The sequence below is a fragment of the Photinus pyralis genome, unplaced genomic scaffold, assembly GCF_008802855.1.
Source record: "Photinus pyralis isolate 1611_PpyrPB1 unplaced genomic scaffold, Ppyr1.3 Ppyr1.4_LG1, whole genome shotgun sequence".
Taxonomy (NCBI): domain Eukaryota; kingdom Metazoa; phylum Arthropoda; class Insecta; order Coleoptera; family Lampyridae; genus Photinus; species Photinus pyralis.
The window spans coordinates 26,074,558-26,100,709 of NW_022170249.1; the positions used below are offsets into that span (position 1 = coordinate 26,074,558).

A 26,152-nucleotide genomic window follows, 5' to 3' on the forward strand; every position below is an offset into this window, starting at 1 on the left:
GAATTCAGTCTCAAAAGTAAAATTAAAAGTTATTTGCTAAACAATCCTTTCTACCACTATGAAGAATTCTTAAATAGTACCATCTGTGATAAAGTGTGATAAATCTGTTTAATGTAGGTATTCTATGTAGTTTGTCATATCATATATTGCCCATGTTTTTTACTTTACACAACTGTTATATTTGTACCTATATACTTATACTTTATATATTTTTGACAATTGTAAGTACATCTTGTATAATAACAAGCAAATATATTATTATTATTATTATTATTATAAAAGTTACAGCCTTTTGAATTTTCTTTCGAAATTGGTTTCTAGTCTATAACTTTTGATTGAGAAGTCTAATCGAAAATGTACGAATTGTTTTGGATTCTACGCACCAAAATTAATAAGAAAAAGTGTTTTCCCGATAAATTTTGGTGCAGTCGATTTTTGGTAAAAAAGGAAGGTTATACACTGCCTTTTTTTGAGCCCCGAAAAAAAAATTGTCTCAGATCGACCGGGAAAAAACATTTTCTTATAGAATGTGGCCTGTAGAATCCATAATTTCAAACAGTTCCAAGATTGAGCTACTAGTTCAAAAGTTACAGCCCTTTGAATTTTCTTTCGAAATTGGTTTCTAGTCTATAACTTTTGATTGAGAAGTCTGATCGAAAAAGTACGAATTGTTTTGGATTCTACGCACCAAAATTAATAAGAAAAAGTGTTTTCCCGAGAAATTTTGGTGCAGTCGATTTTTGGTAAAAAAGGAAGGTTATACACTGCCTTTTTTTGAGCCCCGAAAAAAAAATGTCGCAGATCGACCCGGAAAAAAATTTTCTTATAGAATGTGGCCTGTAGAATCCATAATTTCAAACAGTTCCAAGATTGGGCTACTAGTTCAAAAGTTACAGCCCTTTGAATTTTCTTTTCGAAATTGGTTTCTAGTCTATAACTTTTGATTGAGAAGTCTGATCGAAAAAGTACGAATTGTTTTGGATTCTACGCACCAAAATTAATAAGAAAAAGTGTTTTCCCGAGAAATTTTGGTGCAGTCGATTTTTGGTAAAAAAGGAAGGTTATACACTGCCTTTTTTTTGCCCCGAAAAAAAAATTGTCTCAGATCGACCGGGAAAAAACATTTTCTTATAGAATGTGGCCTGTAGAATCCATAATTTCAAACAGTTCCAAGATTGGGCTACTAGATCAAAAGACAATTCAGTGCGTACTGTCACTTTTACCCTGCGGGAGAAAAAGTGACATTTTAGTCCCTTAAATGAATTACAAGACACGTTGATTTAGTCCACGAAGTACAACAATACGTTTTATATGAATTAATGATATTTATATTAAGTAGTAAAAGACTAGGATTAAAACCAACATTTTCTAAGTTTTGTGGACTGCCTCCGAGTTGCGTCGGTAAAAAAACCGACTAATTGCTGCTCCGCTTGGAAAAATACCTGGATCCATAGCAGCTTTAAAATTTCTCTCGTAAATTGAAACTTTAAAGGAAGCGTATAGATCAGGTTTTTTTGATGCAAGGGTTCCACCTCGGATTCCACACTGTACTTCAGGAAATGTTCCTTTCACATTATTAGAGTTAAACTTTCAACAGTAGTTTTAGGATCCAAGCAACACACATGCAAATTAACATTTTCTATGGACGCCCTAGAAGTGAAAAGGATAAGTAAAAATAAGTCACTTTACTTAAATTTCTATGGACGATTTTTATACAGGTATATGTTTTGTATGAGCGCGAGAGCTTTATCTATACGTCCTATAGTAAAATACCTACCGCTTTCGATTTAATAACTGGGGGGGGGGGGGGTGTTGTTTCTCGTTGTAATATCCTAAGTAAAAACTGAACCCGACTGGGTTACCAAATGAAAGTGAATTACACTAACTGTGTTAAATGGGGCCACTGGGTCATATGGTGTACTGCAACCCTCTATTAGGGAAACGCCTCGTATGCTAAAGCTTTGAGTCTTGAAATGTGCAAACACTTCATTTCCGCAACTGCTAATTAACGCGTAAACATCATTACCGTCAATGAGGTTTCTCATTTTCTCTGTATCTATGCAGTTATTTCTAACAAAAGGACTTGGTTAATGAGAAGTTATTATAACTCTCGCCAGGAAAGATTGCCGGTCACAGCACACCTTGTGTCGATTTACAATCTTTGTTTTTATTAAGATGCGAGAGACTTCTGGAATAGGACCGTACTAATGTTGAACAAAAAGTCTTTTCGTTCAACATTGACACGATACTATCCCGGAAGTCGCTAGTACCTTACGAAAAACAGAGATTGTAGATCGGGATCAAGTTTTCTGTGACCGGCTATCTTTCCTGGCGAGAGTTATAAAAGCTTTAAAGTTCCAAAACTAACAAAATACACAACGTAAGAGTCAGGGTCTTAACGCTAATATCCACGGAGCGGTGTCCAGAAGAAAATCGAGAGGAAAATTTATTAGTGTTACCATGCCTCATTATAATTCACAGAGGTTCAATTATTTTGAAACGCAAGGGGTGAGCTGACAGTCCTTGCAAATTTTAATCAAGCATAATTATCTAAATTGCACGAGGAAAAGTATTGTAATGCCAATTTGTTCAAAAGACATCTCCTGTAGGTACTCGGTACGGTACTCTTGTGTTATAAATACGACACTCCTGTTTATTTATATGCAAATACACAACTCGAACCGCAATAGTTGTTGTAACTTATAATAGCATTTCCCGTAGAAAAACAAAAGTAGGTAGGAAAACGCGCATGAGTAGCATATTCAGGAATCGACCCAGTAGCGCAGACAGTACGGTGGAAACTCTCTCGCCGAAAATTACTATGTAGCTGTCAGGAGGAAACAGCAAACTAACCTTACAGCTTTACGTTCAATTGCAAAAAGCTCCCATAATGCTTCGACGTGAATTGAATGTAGTGACTAATTTAATTCTGCATTGGAACATTTAATAAATTTTAAAAACGCTTGCATAGTCTTCCATAATAATAAATCCGAGCCACTTTCGTTACCAAAAAAACGAGAGAGTGTTAATAGTTACGTGTAATGTTAACTAATTTTAATTAAAAATAAAAAAATAAATTCGAAAAGGCTTTAACATAAAATGATTAATAGCGTTAGCAGTTCTCACTGCACCTACAAACTGTTAAGGCTCTTGCACCAATAATGGGTTATAGAAAGCCGAAACGAAAACCCTCGACACCATGGAAAGTAATAAGAAGATGCATGATATTTTTTACAACAATATGTATCATACCCGTTGTTCTGGTTTTATTCGTTACTTCCGACCAATATTTGCGGCCCATGAGAGGACATCGTTTGGGATTGAGACCGGAGGTACGTAATCTTTAATCTGATTTGTACCCACAATTAAAACATTACATCAAGGTAGAGCCAAACTGTGGCATATGTTTATTAGGAAATGACCACAATTTCACATATTAATTGCAATTAAGTCCACGGTTCGCTTCTATCTAAATTTACCTTGGAAATACATGATAGAGGCGTAATTGTAGACATGTTTATTACGTGAATTACCTACTTAAATTTTACATACAAAAAGATTATGAGAATTAATAGGTATGTTGGTGACACATCACACAGGTAAGATATGCAGGTCCGTTAACATTCTTTCTTTACGCCTATGCGATCAACAAAATATGCAGGTTCACGAATAATCATTTCAAATTACCCCATTAATTAGTTTTAATGGCAGAGTGTGGAAAAAGATTTGTATTATAATCACTTTGTAAGCCTACATAATTATGGATAGATTTTTGATGAAATAATTTTTCCAATTTCAGTGTTAATGATTAATGTAGTACGGTCATTTTTGTAAGACCCTGTACGATACGTTTCATCAAAGTATGTAAGTTGACGCAAAAATAATTGCATTATTGTTAGAATCATCAACCTGAGCTTAATTTTTGATTGGGTATCAATTTGGCAGACCTTGTAACGAGCTTTCATTACATAAGTTACCTACATAAGGATTCATCTATCATTACTTTCGTCGATATAATATGGTTCGATATTAATAGTAAGTTCAGTACAAGTGCACTTATGTACCAATAGCCCCTTGTGCCTACCCCCTTCGTAACTAGGTTCAGCTCCATTCCGTTCAATAAAGGATGAGACCTGAAATTTCAACGAAAAACCCTTCTCTCTTTCTGTTAGGTATTCACATTTTTTGGTCATTTATTGCCTCCGACTAGCTCAATATGACAAAAAAACTTTATCTTACCCAAAAGGAGCTTACTGTAAATGTTTCCCCTCTTATTCCAGCGAATTACTCCAAATTTCGCTCCAAATTCCACACTTGGTTGATCAGTTGCGTTTTATACAGAGTAGTGCCTAGCGTAATGCATCATAGGGACTTCAATATAAAATTCATAATATGCGATTATTTGGCTCCCCAAATTATTTTAGAGCAACATGCAGGATTTTTTAAGTTCCCTTCTCAGAATAAACGAATGCAAAAACCATAAAAAGCACCTCGGCTAATCAGAGGTGAGTACATAATAGCTCTTGAACACCTGCCAAAGCACAAGCCATTTCGACAACTTTGTGTTTCCTATTACTATATTACCATGAATAATTTCACAACATTTTAAAAGTGTATTTCCGCCATTTCTTTATAATTTCCATAAAGTTCCCCAAATTCTATTTGTTAATCCTAGCGTTTGGAGTCTGGGTGAAATGGCTCTAGTTTCTTTAGGAAAAGGTTTAAACTTTCAGTTGTAAGATTTTCAAAGTTCGTTCTAATTTTTAAATCGACTGAAAAATTTAGGAGACCTACAAAATAGAGGAAAAACCTGCTTCTCTCATTTCCTGCATGTGCCATTAGATCATCGCTTAATCAGACAATAATAGGTGACACCCTTCCTCAATATATAATGGTATAATACTATTACAACACACCTAAAAAACCGCAACCGATGATTTTCGTGCTATCAACAACAATATTAAATGTATCCGGTATTAACGAGCGTTTGTTGTGTCTGACATCTTTATTCTAATTCGGACCTTTAGAGAAACGGCCTATATTCCACACAGTTACTTCACCTCAATAATGTAGTGCAAGCAAAATGAATGCAGAATACAAAAATGACAATGGCTTGATTAAGTGATTCCAGAGCATTCTCGGTATAAACTTGTTATTACCATTGTATTATAATGGTACAATTTGTTAGAGTGTAGGTAATGAGAAACAATAATTGTAGAGAAATTACTTTTTTCCATAATTTAATGCCGTTATTACAGAATAATCGCTAACATTACAACGCAGCCCAATATGTAATAAAAGTGCTATTAAACTCAATGTAATTGGTAATTGCAATTGGCGATAAATACAAGGACAAAGTTGCAATTCTCTATAAGTAACTTAAATTTCTGATCGTGTGGTGAGTGACAAGGTGCATTTGCGCGGTCCCATATACTTCGTAATACATTTTACATCGTGAAATAATCTATTTTTATTAGTGTAGCTTTTCCATCATTCTTCTTTTTAATTGTAATATATTACGGAGAATAAGTCCTTACCCGTACAACAACGTCAGCAGATTATAGCAGTATAGAAAGTAGATTCTGAGCACTTGAACAAAGAATCCATCAAAATTATTACGTATTGTAAAATAAATTTAATTACCTACATGGTTTATTCATTTACAATTAATTAATAATGAATTTATGACAGTCTTTAAATCAATTGATTTATAACAGGCAATTATTATTTATCACTAACTTGTACTCCAGTTTATAACATGTAAACACGAGCGCGAACTATTAATCACTCCAAAGTCGATGTTGGAACTGCCATTAAACACGCTTCAATTTGCTTATAAACGGGAAGTTTCTAGAAAAATCACGGACCGTTTCAAAGAAACAATGCGTCACGCCCGCTTTCATTCACTTTATTGACTAGATGGCGCCTGCTGACGCCCCCATGTCTGAGATATTCGCTACAGCACGATCCATTCTTTTGTGCTGCAGCTTTCGCTGGCACATCTTTTCTTTTTTTTTAAATCACACCAGTTCTTGGAATGCGCCATTCTCTTTTGGCGGCTGTTTTGTGTTTCGGCAATCGTTCCACAAAAGTTCGATATCGAAAGGGTAGAGACACATATGTCCGTCGAGAAAAAAAGGTTTGGTTAATTTGGAAAAAATGTTTGCTTTTATCTTCTTTACTATGCAATCTTGTTTGAAAACTTTACACCCTGAACGATAAACAATTGTAACACAAACAAACTGAAAATTTTGGAATTAAAAATAAATCATCCTAACAAATTTTGGGAATGTAAAATTAATTAAATGCGTACGGAGGTCATTGTCAAGAAGCAATTATAGTACCTAGCGGATCTAAACAAATTCCATTTGCGGAACTGCAGACGCAAGTAGATAATGTCATTACTAGTTTGACTCAGTAACATAAATTATATCAGTGACTCTGCATTAAATTGCAATATTTATAGCTTATCTAACCTTAGTATAAATATTGGGTTAATGTCTTTAATATTTCAGTTAAATGTATCTGACAGGAAACTTCTATGGATATGATGGTTGTTACACTAATCGTTTTCACGGAAGTTGTCTGTCAGATAAATTTTCCAAAAATAAAGAAAAAGATTTCGACGAGTAGTATGCTACTTTAACCACTCATGATCTAACTGGGCACCAAAGTGCTTTTTATCAGTAGGCATCCTCATGGGCGTACGCAGGGAGGGGCAAGGGGGGGCAGCTGCCCCTCCCTGGCCTGGCCACAGGTTACGTTTTATGTTTGTTAAAAAATATCTGTAAGAATTGTCTGTTGTTTGTTGGCTTCTAATTCAAAACCTTCTCTTTTTTCGTTTTTAGTAACTATTACTTATCTACTAAAAATAAAAATGTATATTATGTTTCATTGGGTTTCATTAAACATTTTTTTTTCGCCAATTTTATTTTTTGCCCCTCCCTAGACCAAAAGCTGCGTACGCCCATGGGTATCCTTGCACTTCAAATTTAAGATGTAGGATAAATATGGAAAAAGGTAATTGAAATTGGTGATCCATAGGATCTTAAATACGTACACACTAAATTCGTATGATACCTCACAGGAAGACGCTCTAACCCTCGCTCTCACCAGTCTTTCAGTTATTTTCCTTTGGTTGAACACTTCCACGGTCCAAGAACAACCTGACTCGTAAATTATTGTGTTGGAGACTACTGTGATATCGTGCCTACGATTCAAAAACTCTCGAAATTGAGAAACGTATCCGTTATTGAAGGCGTTTTTTTATAGAAGTGGAATTTGGAATATTCATTTGGCATCTTCTCGCCAAAAAAATGTATTCTCTCACACTCTATAAATCTATACGTTCCCAGAAGCTTAAAAAGTGCCATGTTTTTTACTCATTCAACTATGAGAAAAAAACCGGCTGGAAACATTCAGCCAATTTGTGGGTAGAGAGATAATAAAAAGAACGGAAAGGGAACTCAGGGACCGATCGCTCTAGTTTCCCTTCAATTGTATACAACAAATCGACCAGAAATGTCCATTAACTCTCACCACTAGAACATACTTTGACGTCAAATCGTTTATTTGGTTAGAACGTGAACACATTATTGCAGTAGCCGCGTTTATTGTTCGCTCGAAACGGCAGGATCTGCAAATATCACTTCGTTCTCTTTTTAGCACAAGAAGTGTGAGGCTTCCGAAATTAATTTGACTATAATATTGCATCCTCAATTAGGCTGATCAAAACGATTTCGCCCAATAGCGCATTGCAGTAAAAAGTTCGGCCGCCACACGTAAATTTCACGCCGCAAGTCAAATTCGCAAATTGGAAAATCAAATATTGTAACAAAATTGTAATTAAAAATGCTATAAAGTTAATGATTTGAAAGTGCCTATTTGTCCCTTGACCGGTTGTATTTCATGCATGCACGCCACCACGCCATTATGTTGGGGAAGGTAATTAAAATCTGAGTCGTTATTCAAAATAGGATCTGTCATTTTTTAGTGAGAACTTTAAATGAAAGATGACAAACACGCCATGTGTATCATTGTTCAGTAAATTCATGCTTGCGTGACCACTTTCAGCTTGAAAATGAATAATTTAACAATCAAATAGAACAATTTTAAATACAAGTACGTACTGTTCTGTAACTAAAGAATCAATAGCTAGGATTTAGATAACGTATTTTCTTTGCAATGAGAAATACGTTAGTACCGGAGATACAGGATGTGTGGTCCACCATATTGTGTTGCTTATATATCTCTAGAAGACACCCAGAACAATACTGTAACGTAAATGTAATTACGCGATTTGTTTATTCACAATTAATTAATAATGAATTTATAACAGTCTTGTACTCAAATTTATAACATGTAGATTTACCACCCACAATCGCGAAATCACTACTCATCCATTGAACAGGATACAGTTTGCTTGTATTGTACACGGAAAATGGGAATTTCTTTTCTACCCGTGTTTTATTGTTTTCCCAATTGCCTTTCTTGTTTTGCATTGCAATTTAATTTATTTGAAAGTGAAAGTGGCCTAAATATTCAATACTAAGGGCTTGCTTGGAGTTGAAGGAAATGGTGGAGATAGCGAAATACGACACTTTAATTAGATTAATAAAAAAAAGAGAATGTATCGAAAAATCTAAAGTGTTAAATAGACATAACTGTCAATGATACGATAAACTTTATTCACTTTCGGGCTTTACTTATTTAGTTGTCATTATCTTTAGAACAAATTTTGTAGGTACTCGTTTATATGTAATTCTCAAATTCAAATTATAGCAATTAAGATAACTAGGTAATTTAAAGGACGATTGCACTATAGCACACCGTGTTATCTCCATTTTTTATAACTCAGAAGCTTTTCTTATCCGAATTAGTTTTTTATTAATATCTTATCATGAGAGGAAAATGTTTCTCAATGCTGGGGTAAGTAGCAACCATGATAATAGAGTCAACAAAATTAGGTACGAAAAATGAATTCTGTAAATAGTATAAAAGACGTTATACCAATAAATTTTATAGATAACGTATAACAATCCAGCTTAAATGAGCCTTAGAAACAGTTTGAAATGTCAAAAAAACATTTAATAGATGTAGGTACCATACCCGATTTTAATTGACATAAAACAAAGCAATCCAGCAAACGCGAGGGACGGAATTACAAACCACGAAAAATAGTACGGGATTCTGCGACCATCTTCCTTGTCCTCTTTGTTTAGTTCATTTTTCGTAAGCTTTTATCTAGAAAGGTGATAAGATCAGGAAAACGACGTTTTTAAAGCTAGCACTTCAATAGCGCAACAGTTTTATGAGAGTGTCGAAGTTGTGAATCGTTCTCGCTTTTATTTCAATCAGTTAAGTAGTTTAAAAAGTGCCGCAAGAAAAATACTACAGACGACGATAACGAAAGACCAACGAACTTTATTGATTTTAGGCCAGGTTAACTCAATGACTTCAGTTAAATCTGGGTTAAAAGATTTGATTGATTAATTATACTAGAGGGGGAGGTTTTATATAATTCAAGATTCTTTTATTTAAATAACACACAGTCAACATCAGATACGCCATCTTTATTTCTTTAAAATAATACCAGGTAAATGGCTCACCTTCTCTTGTACTCTCCTGAAACATTACGTGGAAATCGTTCATAACACGCTGCAAGATATCCACAAAAATATAAGCAATTTCTATAATGCAGTTATGCAGCATCAAAAGTAATCGCAAACTGTTATGTCTTGTAACGAAATGCCAGCTTTGAACGCACGGTATATGGATGAACCGTAACTTCTGGATCTATTTATTATAATCTTCCAGGAGTTGGCAATGACTAAATAACTAATTGCTTTATTTATTTATTGTGCCGTCCTACAACGATTGATACATCGTTTCTCATTTTAAATGTGATTATTCTCAGTGTTTTATGTTTTTTCTCATAAAGTTGGCTATATACCAATATAGCACTTTACCTTGCAATTCTTGCAAACAACTTCTCTTCGCACTTGATTGAGAATTTACATGTTTTTTACCTGGATTGCTTTATTGGCCTTGTTCTAATTTGTATATTCCAGAGTATATTCTTATTGTGAATTGTGAGCCGTAGCCAATTTACTACCTATCTGTTTCTATAAGAAAAGTAACTAAAAACGTTTGAAATAAGCGGTTATACTTTTACAAGAATTTTTTTCCTTATTACGTACAAAGTGGCTAGATAATGGAAGCGTATCACTAAACTTTGTTTAAATATATTCGGAAAATAATAGTTAATTACAATACTATTCCGTGACGAATTGTTTCGCGTGGTATGTTTACAATTTCTCTACTACTTTTATTCGTTGTCATTCCGTTGAAATATATTTGCAACGTAGGTATATTAATTGACATTACGTTCAATCACGTCATGAATTCTGAACTCCGGAACACGCACTATTATTAGATGATTTTCTGAAAACTTTTGGTATTTACAACCCTAAATTAGTTAGAAACCAAATCGCGACAAGTAAAACTACCAGAAAATTAGGATTAATTGCTCTGGTGGGCCAATCTCTAATCATGCAAAAATATAAACTTCCTCCACGATATTAATGGCTTACATTTGGTTTTTAGAGCAAGGTGTTAAAAAGACCAAATTCTAGTGAACATCAGACTTTATGTTGTACCGTAATCGATTTTTCGAAAGTAATTTTGATGGCATATTTAAAGTATTACTACACGTGACAAAAAATGAGTGCACATCAGAAGATTGAACATTATAAATCAAGGCATACCAGAAAATTCCTTAAAAGTTTACATTTATTACGGATAGCGGACGGGTTTATCAAATATAATTATGCCGACAGTTCGGTGTCGGTAAAGTGCTGAGGAATTGACCAAAGAGTTAATTGACATGGGCAACAGATTCGAACGTGCAACTGGGGAAAAACCACAATACCTTTTTTTGAAAAACAAATAAGGATCGCCGTACTCCCACAGTGCAAGAAAACCTAGGCTTAAAAAACCCACACATGGGAATTGTGCTGAATGGTATTTTTATAATGTGAACTGGAAATCTATGAGAGCTACTTTTAGGTCAGCTATCTTTGCAACAAAACCCCTACTAAATTTGCGTCCTATATCTCCGATTCACTGGAGCCTCAGACTTCCAGAAACTAATATGAGAACAATATTCCATAGAATTTAAATACCCATCACAAAAAATATGATTGCAGACCTGTCAGTATTTGATGTAAACCAATAATTCGTGATCTTTATAGAAACAAGGGTAACAATCAATAATCTGAAAGGGATAAGGGAAGAATCGCTTAAATGTGACAGGTTGTTTCCATGGAAATGTTTACTTTTCATCTTACTTTTTATATGCTATAAAGTTTTAGTATCGGTATTAAAGGTATATGCATTCTATTACGTCGCATTTCCGCAATGATTTTCTGCAGTACCTACACGTATTGCAAAACTGTTATATCAAGGGTCAATAATGCAATGAGATCATTTGGAAGATCGCCAAAGTTGTACGAGTACGCTATACAGCAGTTGCGAAAGCGAACTTGAACAAATTTTAAGAGCATTATGTCACATCTTTTCTTTTGCAATTTCCACGTGGACCGAAGTTTGCTTAGTAACCAAATTCTCTTGAATTCTTTTGGGAAGATAAATTCGAATCAGCAATGAACGATTATGACATTGAACTTTAAAGTGTACATAAGCTCACCCAGTTAGTAAAGCATTAAATGGACGTTTGCAAAGCAGAGCTGAAAGAAATCGACCATCTAGGAGGGGTTGCATTTACAGCACAAAATCCATATTTACTGAAAGTAAATTGAAAATATAAAGCCTCAAAAATTCTGCATTATGTCTTTACGTGTCTCACAAGCGATAACTCACATTGGCGTTATAGGGATGTGCAATTCCCCCGAGAAAATTTCTTACAACTTAGGAAAGTAATTTAGCGCACCCCTAACAGAAAAATTTGATTATGGAGAATTGATTTTCTCCTTTCGTAATATGTAAGCTTCCAATTTGTATTAAGCTGTAATAAGGCCATTAGAGATTTGTTAGTAATAACAAGAGTTTGATTAATTAAAGTCATTAATTTACCTTAACATTAAATGGATTTGAAACCGACAAGTCAACTACAATTAACGAATGTCGCTAATCGATCGCTCAAATGTAATTTATGTTTTAATTAAAAATCCATAGTGATTCATTTTAATTGCCGCGATACAACTACAATAATAATTATTGTTGCACTACCGACGGCGTTTTATTGGTTCCATTAATGGCGTTGTACACCATTATTCCTGCGATATTGCTTTGCAAGAATGTCAAGTACGCTAACGTCATTGTAAGGTCGCTTTGTTGCGTTTACAATTTTAAGTAATATTTCAATACTTGCACGAGCTAATTGCTAAAGTCCAATTAGCAAAATTCCACTGTTGTTTTGTGGAAATTGATACACCAACCATTAAGTCGAATCATTCACATGTAGTTCCGTTATATACTGTCGGCTTAATAAAAAAATATTAGGTCAATTTTAATGACAATGGTATCAAATTAAATCCTGTTTTATTCCGCGTAATTTGGGTGCGTAGAATCCAAATCAATTCGTACTTTTTCGATCGGACTTCTCAATCAAAGTTATAGACTAGAAACCAATTTCGAACGAAAATTGAAAGGGCTGTAACTTTTGAACTAATAGCCCAATCTTGGAATTGTTTGAAATTATGGATTCTACAGGCCACATTCTATAAGAACATTTTTTTTCCGGGTCGATCTGAGACAATTTTTTTTTCGGGGCTCAAAAAAGGCAGTGTATAACACAGCCTTTTGGACCTGATGTGTCAGTTTGTTTCAGATTTATAGTTTGTTGTTAGCAGTTCTCCGATCACTTTCCGAAGCGAAGATTTAAAACTTTCAGCACATGACCAACTACAGAAGGCCTCTCTATAATGGTCCTGAAAATCGATTTTAGAAACGATTGGAAAATAGGAAATTCCGTTTTGGCTATAAAAATTATATTTAGCAAATAAGGCAGAAGCAACAAAATTTTGATAGATAGAAGGCCGTGGAAATGGCTGCCATTTTATAATATGGCGATGACTGCCATTTCCTGTGCCGTAAATTAAGAGTGTACCTTGATTAGTAGTATAGTAGTACCTACACCTAAAAAATCATTCTAATCAATTTTCATGTACTTCAATTACTTCAAAATTTAATTTTGGCTTTTATATAGCTACATTACGAGACCTTGTACTAGGTTTTGTTTTACACAACCTAAAGGTCTTGAATTTTAAGAAAATATCGGTTTTAATCGATTAATTTGTAAGTCATTTATTTGGAGTTGGAGGTAAATGCAATCATCAATACCATACATGGATGTAAAATCTCTAAATCGTCAGCGAATAATAAGCTGACGATGGCAAATCATTAATGAAGATTAAAATAATAGTAAGGTACCAATTTTAGATCCTTGCGGAACTCCTGATGTTACCAAAGCAAAGAGTGAATTTCACCAATAAGTACTACATAAATACTAACGTCATTATGACCAACCATGTATAATTAAAATTATTACTAGCTAATAAACATTGAAGAACCTCAAAACCTTTTTCGATATCTGGTATAGTTTCCCCGATAAATCGACCGTTTCCAGACTTATCAGCGACCCTGTATATTTCTACGATGTTGAATAATGCGTAGTTTCGCGCCACCTTTACTTATAATATGGCTATTATTTTACCGAAATTAGTATTTAATGCCAACTTCTCGTGATGAATGTCGGCTTCTGCAGGTTGTCAAAAATTAAACATTAACGTCTTCGGCAACTGACAAACGCAACTGATTTACATATTCCAAACCTCAACAGTTGAAAAACATATTTTCAAAATTAGAACGATTTTATTGAAGCATTTTTGGCGTGAAACAACTCATTTACAAAACCTGCGAGCGCTCGAAATCTCGCTTCCTGAATTTCGTAAAGAGTATTTATGACCATTTTATACTTTGCGATATAAATGATGCCAATTAAAATATATTGGTTTTATCATTTTTGGTAGTATACTTTTTACTCAAATTTATGCTTATTTATAACTCTTTTATATTTATGTTGGTCGAGCTATTTGTGTTGGGAAGTATTTCTATATGTACACAGGAAATGCTACTATAATAAAGTTTCTTTTTAAAGGTTTAAAGTTGTTATAAGTTTATAAGTAGGTACCTATTATACAAGGTGCCCCAACGAAAATTTGTAAAACTACGAATGTCTCCTGGGTTTGAAGTTGGAAGAAGCATTTTTGCATACAAAATTGGCCCCCTCGATATAAAATCGACATTTTAGGGGGGTACAAATTTTCATTGGGACACTTTGTGTGGTGGATGTGGACCAACAAAATAATCTAAAGCATATTCCTTTAAAATAAGACGTATCGGGTAAAGAAATCTAAAATTTGAAAAATTAAAGAAGAACGTACTTAAAGTTTTATTGCATGTACGGATTATGTACTGTTACTGTTATGATAAGAACATTAATAATTATAATTAAGGTGACGCGATAGTAATACTATATTTATATCTACTATTACCCCTTACATTTATTGGCTTTTATTGAAAAAGAGTACCCGTTCTGTATTGATACTAAAATAATTTCATACCTCACGCGAGTTGCTTATAATATGAGTTGATCAGTACATGGTTAACATAACTAGGCATGCAACGTTTATATATTGGTCATTTTTGTATTTTAGGTTATTGAGTTATACATAAATATTACATTTAATAATATATATTGACGGACAGTATCCATGCATTACAAAAATTACTAATAATTTAACCATACAATTTATGTTCCAGTTCTCTCCGGAACTTCGAAAGTGGTACACTAAACATGTTAATATTAAGTTCGTTTGCATCTGAGCAAATCTTATCGACTGGTGTAAACATGGCGTAATTAGTTCTGGTGCATAGTACTGTAAAATAATTTCTTGCTGGTAGTTCTTTTAATGGGTGCCAGAAAATTTAGACTGTGTAGTAGTTCACTAGCATGAACTTCTCCATTTAATAAACATTTAATTACATTTGTGCTTTAGCTAGGATACATTTGAATAGCACGAGAAAATGTTATTGTTTAATTTCTTTGTTAAATTATGATAAACTTGATCGTAATAATTAATCAAGCAATCAATATCTGTTTGTTTTATGTAGGTAAATTGCTTTTGTGCATGCCAATTGGAAGATATACACGATAAGACAAATAAATGATCGACAAAAAAATAATCAAGTTTCTACACTTGCATCGTTACTGTAGATATTAGCAACTAAACATCAAACAAATAGTAGGCAAAATAATACAACAATCACATGTACGAGACATGGAGGCACCATGAAAGATAACTCATACCACTGCAATCAATGTATATATACTCTTTCTCTTTGATGTTATCTACTTATCTATATTCTTATGTACTTACTATTTAATGAACTTTAACTACATTTATATGATTAAGCTTGTAGAGGAGGGATAAATGGCCCTTGTGGCTTTTCCTTATCCTAAATAAAGATGATTATTATTATTATTATTAGTGGGCGATAAAGAGCGAATGTGCGTAATGCTTCCGGGAAAAATTATATGTTTCTAGAACATTGCAGAGCATAAGCAGATTAGAGCGTATTTCAGTTCAGTTCCAACTTCGATACGCTTGTGTTATGTTATAAATTGTAAGTGATAAATAATAATTACTGTGATAAATTAATCCATTTTAACACTGTTATAAATTTATTGTTAGTTAATTGTATATAAATATACCCTACGTAATTAAATTTACGTTACAGTACTGTACCGAGATAAAGGCTAGAATTCGCCATGCTAAAAGTAATTTGCCTTTCAGTTGTAACGCCGTACTTTATAAAAATGTACTATAAGCATAAAATTTCATTATTTTTTTATCCTGTCGGAAGCCTGAGCAGTAGATAGAAATCGATAAAAAATGGAAACTGAGATACAAAGATGATAAATTTTCGCAGCTATTGTTCAAAGAGCTTATTATAAATTAATTCCGCCGAAACTTTCGTAAGGACTCTAATTGCCAGGTTTTCAAATGCTGCAATTAATTACTAAAGTTTATTTTAAAAGACAGCAGCTCTAATTAGGAAGAAAAATCGCCTGTAATTCGAGGTGGTTTGTGATAAACGACTTCTCTACATTTTGTCGATTGGTCAAAAGTAGTTCAAAATCAAAATGTCGTACTTCAGGTAGACTGATCGATACATATTCGACTGTAATTGTGCTTGTATTTCGCAACCGTTCATTTAGGCATTCCGTTACAAACATTTCCCGCTGAAATACGCGGAACGTCTCCCTCTGACCTAATTGTGCAAGAATGGTTTATCTTATGTTTGATTGAGCTTTGAGGTAAGTATACCTAGCTACTGTTAGTAATTCTATTGTGAGACGATAGGACAATAGTTATCCTTCGAAAATGCAGTGTAATTTTCGGAATCGGGTAGTGGTAGCACTGGTAGAACGTAAAAAATCGTAGAAGCGCAACGGCAAAAAATAATACAAACAACGCAAATCTGTAATCGTAAATGATTGATAAGGCACATTCTCTCTAGTTTCCTTTATATGTCGTTTATCAGATACGTTTGTCGTAAACAGAAGCTATTATTATAAGAAATCTTTTTTTACAAAAAAAAACCCTATACACTTTGACTATCCGTTACACTACTTTTAATTGGATTTATTGATTTGAAATTGGGATCAAATGTCACGACATCGAAATTTGATATTTATAGGTGTCCTGGATATTCTGATTATAGGCTTCTGCTTTATTTTCTCAATGTACAAAATACCAAATGAATTACAGCCTCTCTTACTTATATAAATCAATATGTTTATAAAGATGGCGATGTCATAATAGAGTGATTGGTTTAAAAAATTCCTTCTAACCTACAGATTTCGTGACATAGATGTGAAGTCAAGAGTTTTAAGACTGCATCAGTGAATATTTGGTTTTCACTTAATCGCTAGTTTTCGTTCTTCTCTCAAACTCTTTCACAGGGAAAATTCCTATGCTTATGTTTGCTAGATCATCTACACAGTCCCGACGTTGACGATATTATAACAAGTGACTTAAGAACTACTGTGAACTATAGAACTATATCTTACTGCAGTGATTCATTGGTACCAATTGATAACTATCATCCCCCGCTCCTTATAACATTAATCTTAAAAGATGCACAGACTAACAATAATGTTTTCACTGACTCGTGGTATTACAACTTTGCAAATGCAAATTTCTTAGGTATATATAAAGATCTGAAAGTAGTTGACTGGAGCATTTTATATGGGGTAGGTAATTTGAATGATATGGTCCAAGTATTTTATACCAGTATCTGTAACATTTTAGGGTTACACTGTCCTAGAAAGAGATACAGGTATAGTTCCTCATACCCACCATGGTATACAACTGATATAATTAAGCTCATTAAATATAAACACAAAGTATAAAAAAATATAAATACTATAAAAATAGAGGTAACCCGTTAAACATAACTGTATATACTGAATTTAGTACCGTTCGATCTGAACTAAAAAAGAGAATCATTTTAGCCTACCAACAATATATAAATGATGTTGAATCTGACATTTGCAATAAACCGGACAAGTTTTGGTCGTATGTGAGAAGGAGTAAAAAAGATGGAGGTAATGATGTTTTACAAATGGTTCAGGATAACACTAGGATTGAGTCAGGAAATGAAATAGCAAACAAATTCGCAGAATTCTTTGAATCAGTGTATTCGCGTATGAGTACTGATAAAGTTGATGTCAATAGCGAATCGCAGGCTAATTACTTAATGCATATTGATATAAATCTACCTAAAATTGAAGAATCTGATGTCTTAAGTGCAATAAAATCATTGAGATCTAAAAGATCTGCAGGTCCAGATGAACTGCCTCAGTACCTATTTAAAGGGTGTAGTGAATCTTTGGCTGGGGCCTCTCACCCACATATATAATTGCTGTTTACAATGTGGAAAATTCCCTGACGTGTGGAAATTAAGTAAAGTTGTTCCAGTGCACAAAAAGGGTGACCGAAAGGTTTTTCAAAATTATCGACCTGTTTCGTTACTGTCAGTTCCTGCAAAAATATTCGAAATAATAATACACAAAAGAATTTTTGGCAAGTTAGCTCCGTACTTATCAACTAAACAGCACGGATTTGTCTCGGGAAGATCCACTGTCACAAATTTATTCACCTTTACTCAATATGTTGCGGAGAATTTGGACAAGGGTTCCAGAGTTGATGCTATTTTTACTGATCTTGCCAAAGCGTTTGATAGGGTGGACCATTCTGTGATATTGTGTAAGCTGAATAACTACGGGGTACCCACAAATGTCTTGAACTTACTTAAATCATATCTATCACAACGCGTTCAATACGTGTGGTATCGTGGACATAAGTCTAGAGAATACATATACATGACCTCAAGATATTTAAAGGGATACAAAACAAATTGGATTCGATTTTACTGCAACGTGATTTAGACGCGGTTTATAATTGGTTAACTTTAAACAAATTAAGCTTTAATGTCGCTAAATGTACTGCTATGACGTTTACAAGAGCCACCGACTATGAATTGTACAGCTATACATTAAACGGGGAGATTCTAACGCGTGTCTACGAAATGCATGACCTAGGGGTACTACTTGACCATAAACTAAATTTTAACAAACATTATTCTTACATTAATAACAAGGCATTCCGTAATTTAGGATTCTTAATTCGACAAGGAACAAACTTTAGATCTGAGCGAACATTAAAAATATTGTACGCATCGTTGGTTAGAGCAAACTTAGAGTACGCGGCAATCATCTGGACACCGTATTATGATATTCATAGTAACAATATTGAAAAGGTGCAGAACAGATTTTTGAAATTTTTGTATTTTAAGACTGAGGGTCAATATCCAGTTCTGGTTTCTACTACAAGATTGCTAGATTTATTTCAGATGCAGAGACCAAAAATCATTCAATTAACTTTCCTCTTCAAGTTAATTCATGGTTCCGTTAACGACGTCAATTTACTGAGTCAAGTTAATTTTTTAGTACCAACTTATTTCAATCGTAGTAAATTTCTATTTCATATTCCTCACTCACGCACAAATATGATGTTTCATTCGCCATTAATTGCCATGTTACGTCTCTATAACAATGTTTCGTTGCATATCGACATATTTCTTGCTTCTCAATCTTCTTTTCTCAAAGTGTGTATTGATACTGTGTAGTTTTTATGAATTCATTGCCCATTATTATAGTTTTATTATAGTTTTTTTTTTAATAGTTTTTCTTTTATAATTCTTTATTTTTTTTAAGTTTAAATTATAAATTGTATTATCTATAAATTATAAATAAGTTACGTTAAATAATGTCATTAATCAATTTTTTAAGTTCCATCACCTGCATTATGATTTCCATTAGAATTATTAGTATCGATTTTATAATTTAGGTTTAGTTTCTTTATTTCTGTCTATCTGTTTTGTGAATGTATATATTTGCAAGTGAACTGCTTCGTTGTAATTGGGAAATTCCTGTAATGAAGCATGGAAATAAATAATAATAATAAATTATTGGTATCATACGGTGATGTAGTCATCAGTCATGCCATGTTGGAATCCCTTCTATAGTAGGCTAACATTAGCAATTATGTATGTTCGTGTGAATGTTTGTTATTTCTTTATTATTATTATTGTATTTATTACACCGATCCAAATCGGCTTACGCCTCGGCCAAAACTTATTCTCTCGGTACACTAAACAATAATTTCACAGCCTCTGGTATACAATTACCTATTATTATTGACAGAATGAATAACGTGGTTTTGGATCAGTGTATAAAAGTAGGTACATGTGCTTTTGTTTGCAGCAGAAATTTTGATTTTGATATTTATCCACGTTTTTATTATAACATTATTTGCATAAAGCATTTCACGCTTGGGGGCGAAAATAAGCGACATTTATTGAGCTGTTACATGATATTGTTTGCAATCTCACTTTCATACGTATATTAAATGCCATACTGATGTTAATATTATTATTACACACTTATCAAGCTCTACCAACTTAATTAGGTAATCGTTTGGTAACTTGCGTGGGAATTTCCACATATCAGCCGTCGCATTAATTAACATGCAAATATAACTGATAGGCCCCCAAATTGAAAATGAAATGAAACTATTATACCTCGCAGATTACCTCTACGAACTTCCTGAACGATTACGGTCGGGGATGATAAATAAATCCTCCTTTCCGGGCAAATATCCTAAAATTTATACGTTGTGATTACCTTTACAGTTTTCATGCAAATGATAAAAACGTAGCGTGTATCCGACTGAAACTCGCAACCTCAACAACCCTTAATATCGAACAACAGAATAAATTACGTTAAAAAGTCGTATACGTGCAAGTAAAAACGGAATGAAAGGGAACATTTTTTTAACCGAACGTAAATAATGTACGATGAATTTGCATGATTAAATCCAAACTGAAAAACTTTGGACGCACAGAAATAACCTCGGCGCACGACAGCGTCGTTAATAAAAAAAAATTAAGCTAAATTAATTTACGATATAAATAAGCTACTGAAAATATCTAGTCTTCTCCTGACTGGATGAAAATGGTTGTAGGTACCTAGCGTAGTTTCTATTTTTGGGCGACCAAATCGTCTCGTCGCGATCTAATTAGTATAATCAAATTTGGAGTGATTTTTAAGGTGGAGACATATTTAGGGCAAATATTGATTTGCGTGTGACCTCATGAAGGTACAATAGGAGAGATAGTAATGAAAAATTAATCTGTTGGATGAAAAGTAGAGCGAAGTACACAAGTCCATTATTCGTACTCTATGAATTATTAATAGGTATCTACCTCTACCTACATTTTCAGGAAAAAGAAAATTTAACAAAGTGCCACAATCACTGTTGATTTATTAAAATAAGTTTTTGTGATCTTCCGCTGAAAATTATATAGTTATATTTCATTTTATGTATTTATGGAGGCAACTAGGTATAAATATGTTGTCTTTCTGGAGATTTTTATTATGTAGGTGCCAACTTACACGTGACATACAAAATAATTATACTACTTAATCATCTGCTTAGTTTGTGCTGTTGTCTGTACCTTAATATTAGATAGTCACCGCTGTCTGGACTAACTATTCATACTATTCATGTTGAAATACCTTCTGCAACATCACATTCTGAATGAAGGATTACGTTACATTCTCTACATCCTGACCAGTGTACCGCAATATTAGTTTCTCTACCATCATTATAAATTGTAAGCTTTTGCTTGCCGATGCGGGGATGGGGGTGTCTATATTAACGATATGACTCCTCCAAAATTCTCCATCCTAGCACCATTCACGTTACGTAGATCCGCATCTAAAGAAGATTTCGCTCGATGACGATCTGTCTTATAGAGTGGGGACTGGGATGAGGATTGTGACCGGGAGCTAAGATATTTACTGAATGATGTTCAACGTGAGTTCGCGTTGACCTTTTCCTTTTTAACGTGAGAAATCCTCCACAAATATTGCAGTCTGTACAAACGAAATATTCAATGCAAAATTGATCAATTGAAATTGATTTTAGAAGCAACCTATGGATGGGCAGACATATGGGGTAGTAAATACAGGGTGCCGCATCTAAGATCCCTTGGATCATAATAACATTAAAGATATACTTGCACGACGACTTCCTCGTGCGTCTTCCATTTTTGAAGAAAAATCTTCTCTAATAAAAGTCTTTAGAATATTTTTATGACCTCGCAAGAGAAATCATAAGTAAAATCACATAACGTAAACTGCACTTTAGAAACTGTTAGTGGCAGGGGCGGACTGGCACGGGGGGGCGGGTGGCGATTGCCACCTAGCCTGTAGATCATAATGGCCCGTTGGAAATTTATAAGTATGTGCTGTATTTAGTTTATTGCACTATTAATAAATTATTAACACGTTTCTCCAATTGGGGTTGATGATAGGTTGTTAAAAAATTCTGTTTTAATTGAAGTGTTTTACAATGAATTTATCATTTTTTGTCGTAGTATTTTGAAAGTGCTGAAATACAATGATAGTACCCAGTCCGCCCCTCTGTATAACCTTCCTTTTTTACCAAAAATTCGACTACACTAAAATTTATTTTTACTTTTGAACTAGTAGCCCAATCTTGGAACTGTTTGAAATTATGGATTCTACAGGCCACATTTTATAAGAAATTTTTTTTCCGGGGCGATCTGAGAATTTTTTTTTCGGGGCTCAAAAAAAGCAGTTATTACCCTCCTTTTTTACCAAAAATCGACTGCACCAAAATTTCTCGGGAAAACACTTCTTCTGATTAATTTGGGCGCGTAGAATCCAAATCAATTCGTACTTTTTCGATCAGACTTCTCAATCAAAAGTTATAGACTAGAAACCAATTTCGAAAAAAAAATTCAAAGGGCTGTAACTTTTGAACTAGTAGCCCAATCTTGGAACTGTTTGAAATTATGGATTCTACAGGCCACATTCTATAAGAAAATTTTTTTTCCGGGTCGATCTGAGACAATGTTTTTTTCGGGGCTCAAAAAAAGGCAGTGTATAACCAGGGGCGCACTGGCCCGGGGGGGCGGGTGGCGATTGCCACCTGGCCTGTAGATCATAATGGCCCGTTGGAAATTTATAAGTATGTGCTGTATTTAGTTTCTTGCACTATTAATAAATTATGAACACGTTTCTCTAATTGGGGTTGATGTTAGGTTGGTAAAAAATTAAAAAATTCTGTTTTAATTGAAGTGTTTTACAATGAATTTATCATTTTTTGTCGTAGCATGAAAGTGCTGAAATACAATGATAAGCGACGCACCTCGTGTGGATTGTATATTTGGTTACTTTTAATTATCAGCTGCAATTAAAAAAAACTGTATGGTAATTTATTTTCGAGAAAGGAGTACTTTAAAATGTTTTTGTGGTGCACCTCAGAGCTAAACCCCCCCCCCCCGGTCACCATCATTACTACACTAATACTTTAATGGTCCGTAACCTATGCAATTTCACCTGGCCCGCAGTTACCCAGTCCGCCCCTGGTTAGTGGCTAATAAAAGCTCTTCTTATTCAACTGGAAAATGTCTGCTATTGCAAAATAAACTAAAACGAACAAATTAAAATTTTTTTTTATATTAATAAGAAAAATAAAAGAGCACAAACAAATAAACTTAATACAGCATTTTCCGAGCACCGACTTATCTTCCTTTGTAAAAAAAAGAGATTTTATAGTAATATATTTTTTGTTTCAGATGGATTTTTATTCTGATGGAAGTATGTACCTGCGAAACTACAATTCGACTGTTGTGCAAAAAAGACTGGAAGAAAGAAAGAGATACCTTAAGCAAGCCTGTAACAATTTTGGCCTAGATATAATAGGAAACGATTCTCTTCATAAGCCTAACTCTTGGGAATTCTTAGTAAATAAGAAATATCATTTGGTTTGGTGTAATGTTTTTAAGGCGGCCTCCACGTCGTGGATGTATAATTTCAATCTTTTGGCTGGGTGAGTGCTAGCAAAATCACTTTGACATGTAGTTGTACGTCATCCTTGTTTGTTTGTAGATACAGCCCGAAATTTTTACAGCAAACTAAACTGGTGCCATTATCGTTAGCTCGTCAGCGGTACCCAAGACCGTCCCTCTCGCAGTTAAAGACAGCGTTTAATAACTCGGTATCATTTGTTATAGTTCGGCATCCCTTTGAACGATTACTTTCCGCCTATAGGGATAAATTCCAATTTGCAATACCTCACGCGTATCATCGAAAATTGGGGATGGAGATTGTCGAAAAATACAGACCAAAGGTAAATAGATGCATTTGACCGCCAAAACCACAATTCACTTTTCGTAGATGCAGAAACGAACCAAATGGCCTACGTTTCCAGAGTTCGTAATGTACTTAATAGACGCTGTGAAAAATAGTCAACCTTTGGATATGCACTGGACACCCATAACAGAATTCTGTACACCTTGCCTATTTGATTTCGATGTCATTGCACACATGGAAACGTTACAGGTAAGTAATGCGCACGTTGTGTAGGTACATTATTCGTTTAAAATGATTTAATAGGAGGATCAAGAGTACATCATCCAAAAAGCCAATTTACAGAATGTCATAAGAGCGGAATGGAAAAATCCAGGACGCGGTTCGACTTCTGATCAAATCAAAATGTACTTTTCTCAACTAACGCAGGCGCAAATATTGCAACTTTATCATATTTACAGGTGAGCTAGAAATTATTCCAGCTATTTATTTCGTTCTTTATCAAATTTTCCATCGCCAATAGCTGTTTTAGTCGGGAAAAGCGCACAAAACGGCCTTGTCTGATACTATACAGGGTGGTGACTTGCATAACGCATCATAGGGATTTCAATGTAAAATTCATAACATGCGATTATTAGCTCTCCAAATTATTTTAGAGCAAAAATGTATTAAAGTTTTTTGTAGAAACAAATTTTTTACGCTAATCGACCGTAATAGTTTTTAATTTTTTTCATAATAAAGACGGAAAATTGGAAAATAAAAACCCCATATTTTTCAATAATCTGTGATGCCATGGAATTTTATAATACAAAAACTACACCAATATCCGTCATGCCATGGAATGTCTGCTATAAAACAAATCAAATTCTATCAAAAAGTATTATATTTAGAACAGCGAAATCATCATAAAGAAAGACCAAATTACTAAAAACGTTTTCCTAATATAACAATTTACAATAAATGTTCGAATAAGTCACCATTAACTGCAAGACAGTAACCAAGTCGATCATAAAATCCATTTCGAACTGCTGCTAATTGATAACTGGATATCTTTTTGTTTTAGAAAATTCCATGGCATCGCTGATTATTCAAAAAGATGCGGGTTTTATTTTTCTAATTTTACCGTCGTATATGAAAAAAATTGAAAAGCAATACGGTTGATTGGCGTAAAAAAATTTTTTCTACAAAAAACTTCAATACATTTTTGCTCTAAAATAATTTGGGGAGCCAATAATAGCATGGTATGAATTTTACATTGAAATCCCTATGATGCGTTACGCAAGTCACCACCCTGTATGAGGAGAAAGCATAAGTATAGCATAACAATAACACAACAATAATAGTATGGCTAACAATTAATTCACTCGCTTACTTAGCATCCCTTACGATCATGACCAGAGCGTTTACTTACCGTAACACATCGTTCTTACACAAATCAACAAAATAAACAATTGCCAAACAGCCTTTGCAATGTAACTAGATTTTAAAAACAAAATTCGATGAAGGATGAAATAAAATCATTGAACTATAAGCAACGTCAAGTATATAGCGCAATGAATAAACTACATAATGACATATGTTCGTTAACACTTTGACAGGATTCGGTCTCTCTTTTTAAACGTCTCCCTCATACTGTAAAAGTGGAAAAGGTATGTGTTCCCGAACTAAAAACTGGGTAACTCAAGAGTAATCAATTACGTCGGTGAAAATAGCCTTTTTTTTAATGATTTTAATGATTCATTTTCACTGTAGTTGATGCATTTAATATTGGTGCCGAGAACTCCTGGACGTGTACAAAGAATATTAACTTTTTTTTTACTTTTCAGATACGATTTCGAATTATTCAACTATTCATTCCAAGGCTACCTAGAGTTAGGCAAACTAGATTCCGATCCATCGACATTACTAAATGCAATCAACTTAAAGGATGTTCCGAGGCCTGTAGCATCATCTCATGCTCAATCAAATTTATTAAACATTGTGATGCAAAACGTTAGTCTACAAGTACCTAACCATTAATTTTTATAAAGTATACATATAGATTTTAATAACAGTATTTTGTCCCCCTATTTTATAGCACTGTTGTATAACATTCACTTTTCTATAGAGAAAAACTCCTCGACATTCTTTTGTTATGTTAAAACATTTTAAAATAATGCAATTACAAGACAAGCTTCAAAATATACTAGTTAAAGGTTTATCGATACAATTACACTCTTGTGTAAAATTGTGATACTAGCTTTAGCAATTAATTTAGTGTTACATAGCGAATTATGGTTATTGAAATTGAAATTCCAATTTACGAAATATTTAAATAAA

General features: G+C 33.8%; 2 protein-coding genes and 1 long non-coding RNA gene across 4 annotated transcripts in view; 1 reads left to right on the plus strand and 2 right to left on the minus strand.

Moving 5' to 3' along the window:
• Window positions 1-26,152, minus strand: part of LOC116172848 — a 48,614-nt gene that overhangs the window by 3,939 nt on the left and 18,523 nt on the right. The gene's annotated exons all lie outside the window — the stretch shown is intronic.
• On the minus strand, window positions 1,224-12,221 carry LOC116172896. Its single transcript, XR_004145800.1, has 2 exons — window positions 12,094-12,221; window positions 1,224-1,650 (listed from the first exon to the last, which is right to left on the minus strand). It is a non-coding gene; the product is annotated as an uncharacterized LOC116172896 (long non-coding RNA).
• On the plus strand, window positions 2,769-26,135 carry LOC116172861 (carbohydrate sulfotransferase 11). The gene is made up of 6 exons (XM_031490172.1): window positions 2,769-3,332; window positions 23,320-23,573; window positions 23,633-23,873; window positions 23,921-24,085; window positions 24,140-24,294; window positions 25,660-26,135. Exons 1-6 carry the CDS (start codon window positions 3,162-3,164, stop codon window positions 25,850-25,852), a joined length of 1,179 nt encoding a protein of 392 aa, XP_031346032.1. The 5' UTR covers window positions 2,769-3,161; the 3' UTR covers window positions 25,853-26,135.

Excerpts from the sequence above, each read along its gene's own strand:
- LOC116172861 (XM_031490172.1), top strand. The coding sequence starts at position 3,162 with ATGGGTTATAGAAAGCCGAAACGAAAACCCTCGACACCATGGAAAGTA. Across the intron at positions 23,874-23,920 it reads TCGAAAAATACAGACCAAAG|ATGCAGAAACGAACCAAATG; the intron begins GTAAATAGATGC and ends CACTTTTCGTAG. Across the intron at positions 24,295-25,659 it reads CAACTTTATCATATTTACAG|ATACGATTTCGAATTATTCA; the intron begins GTGAGCTAGAAA and ends TTTACTTTTCAG.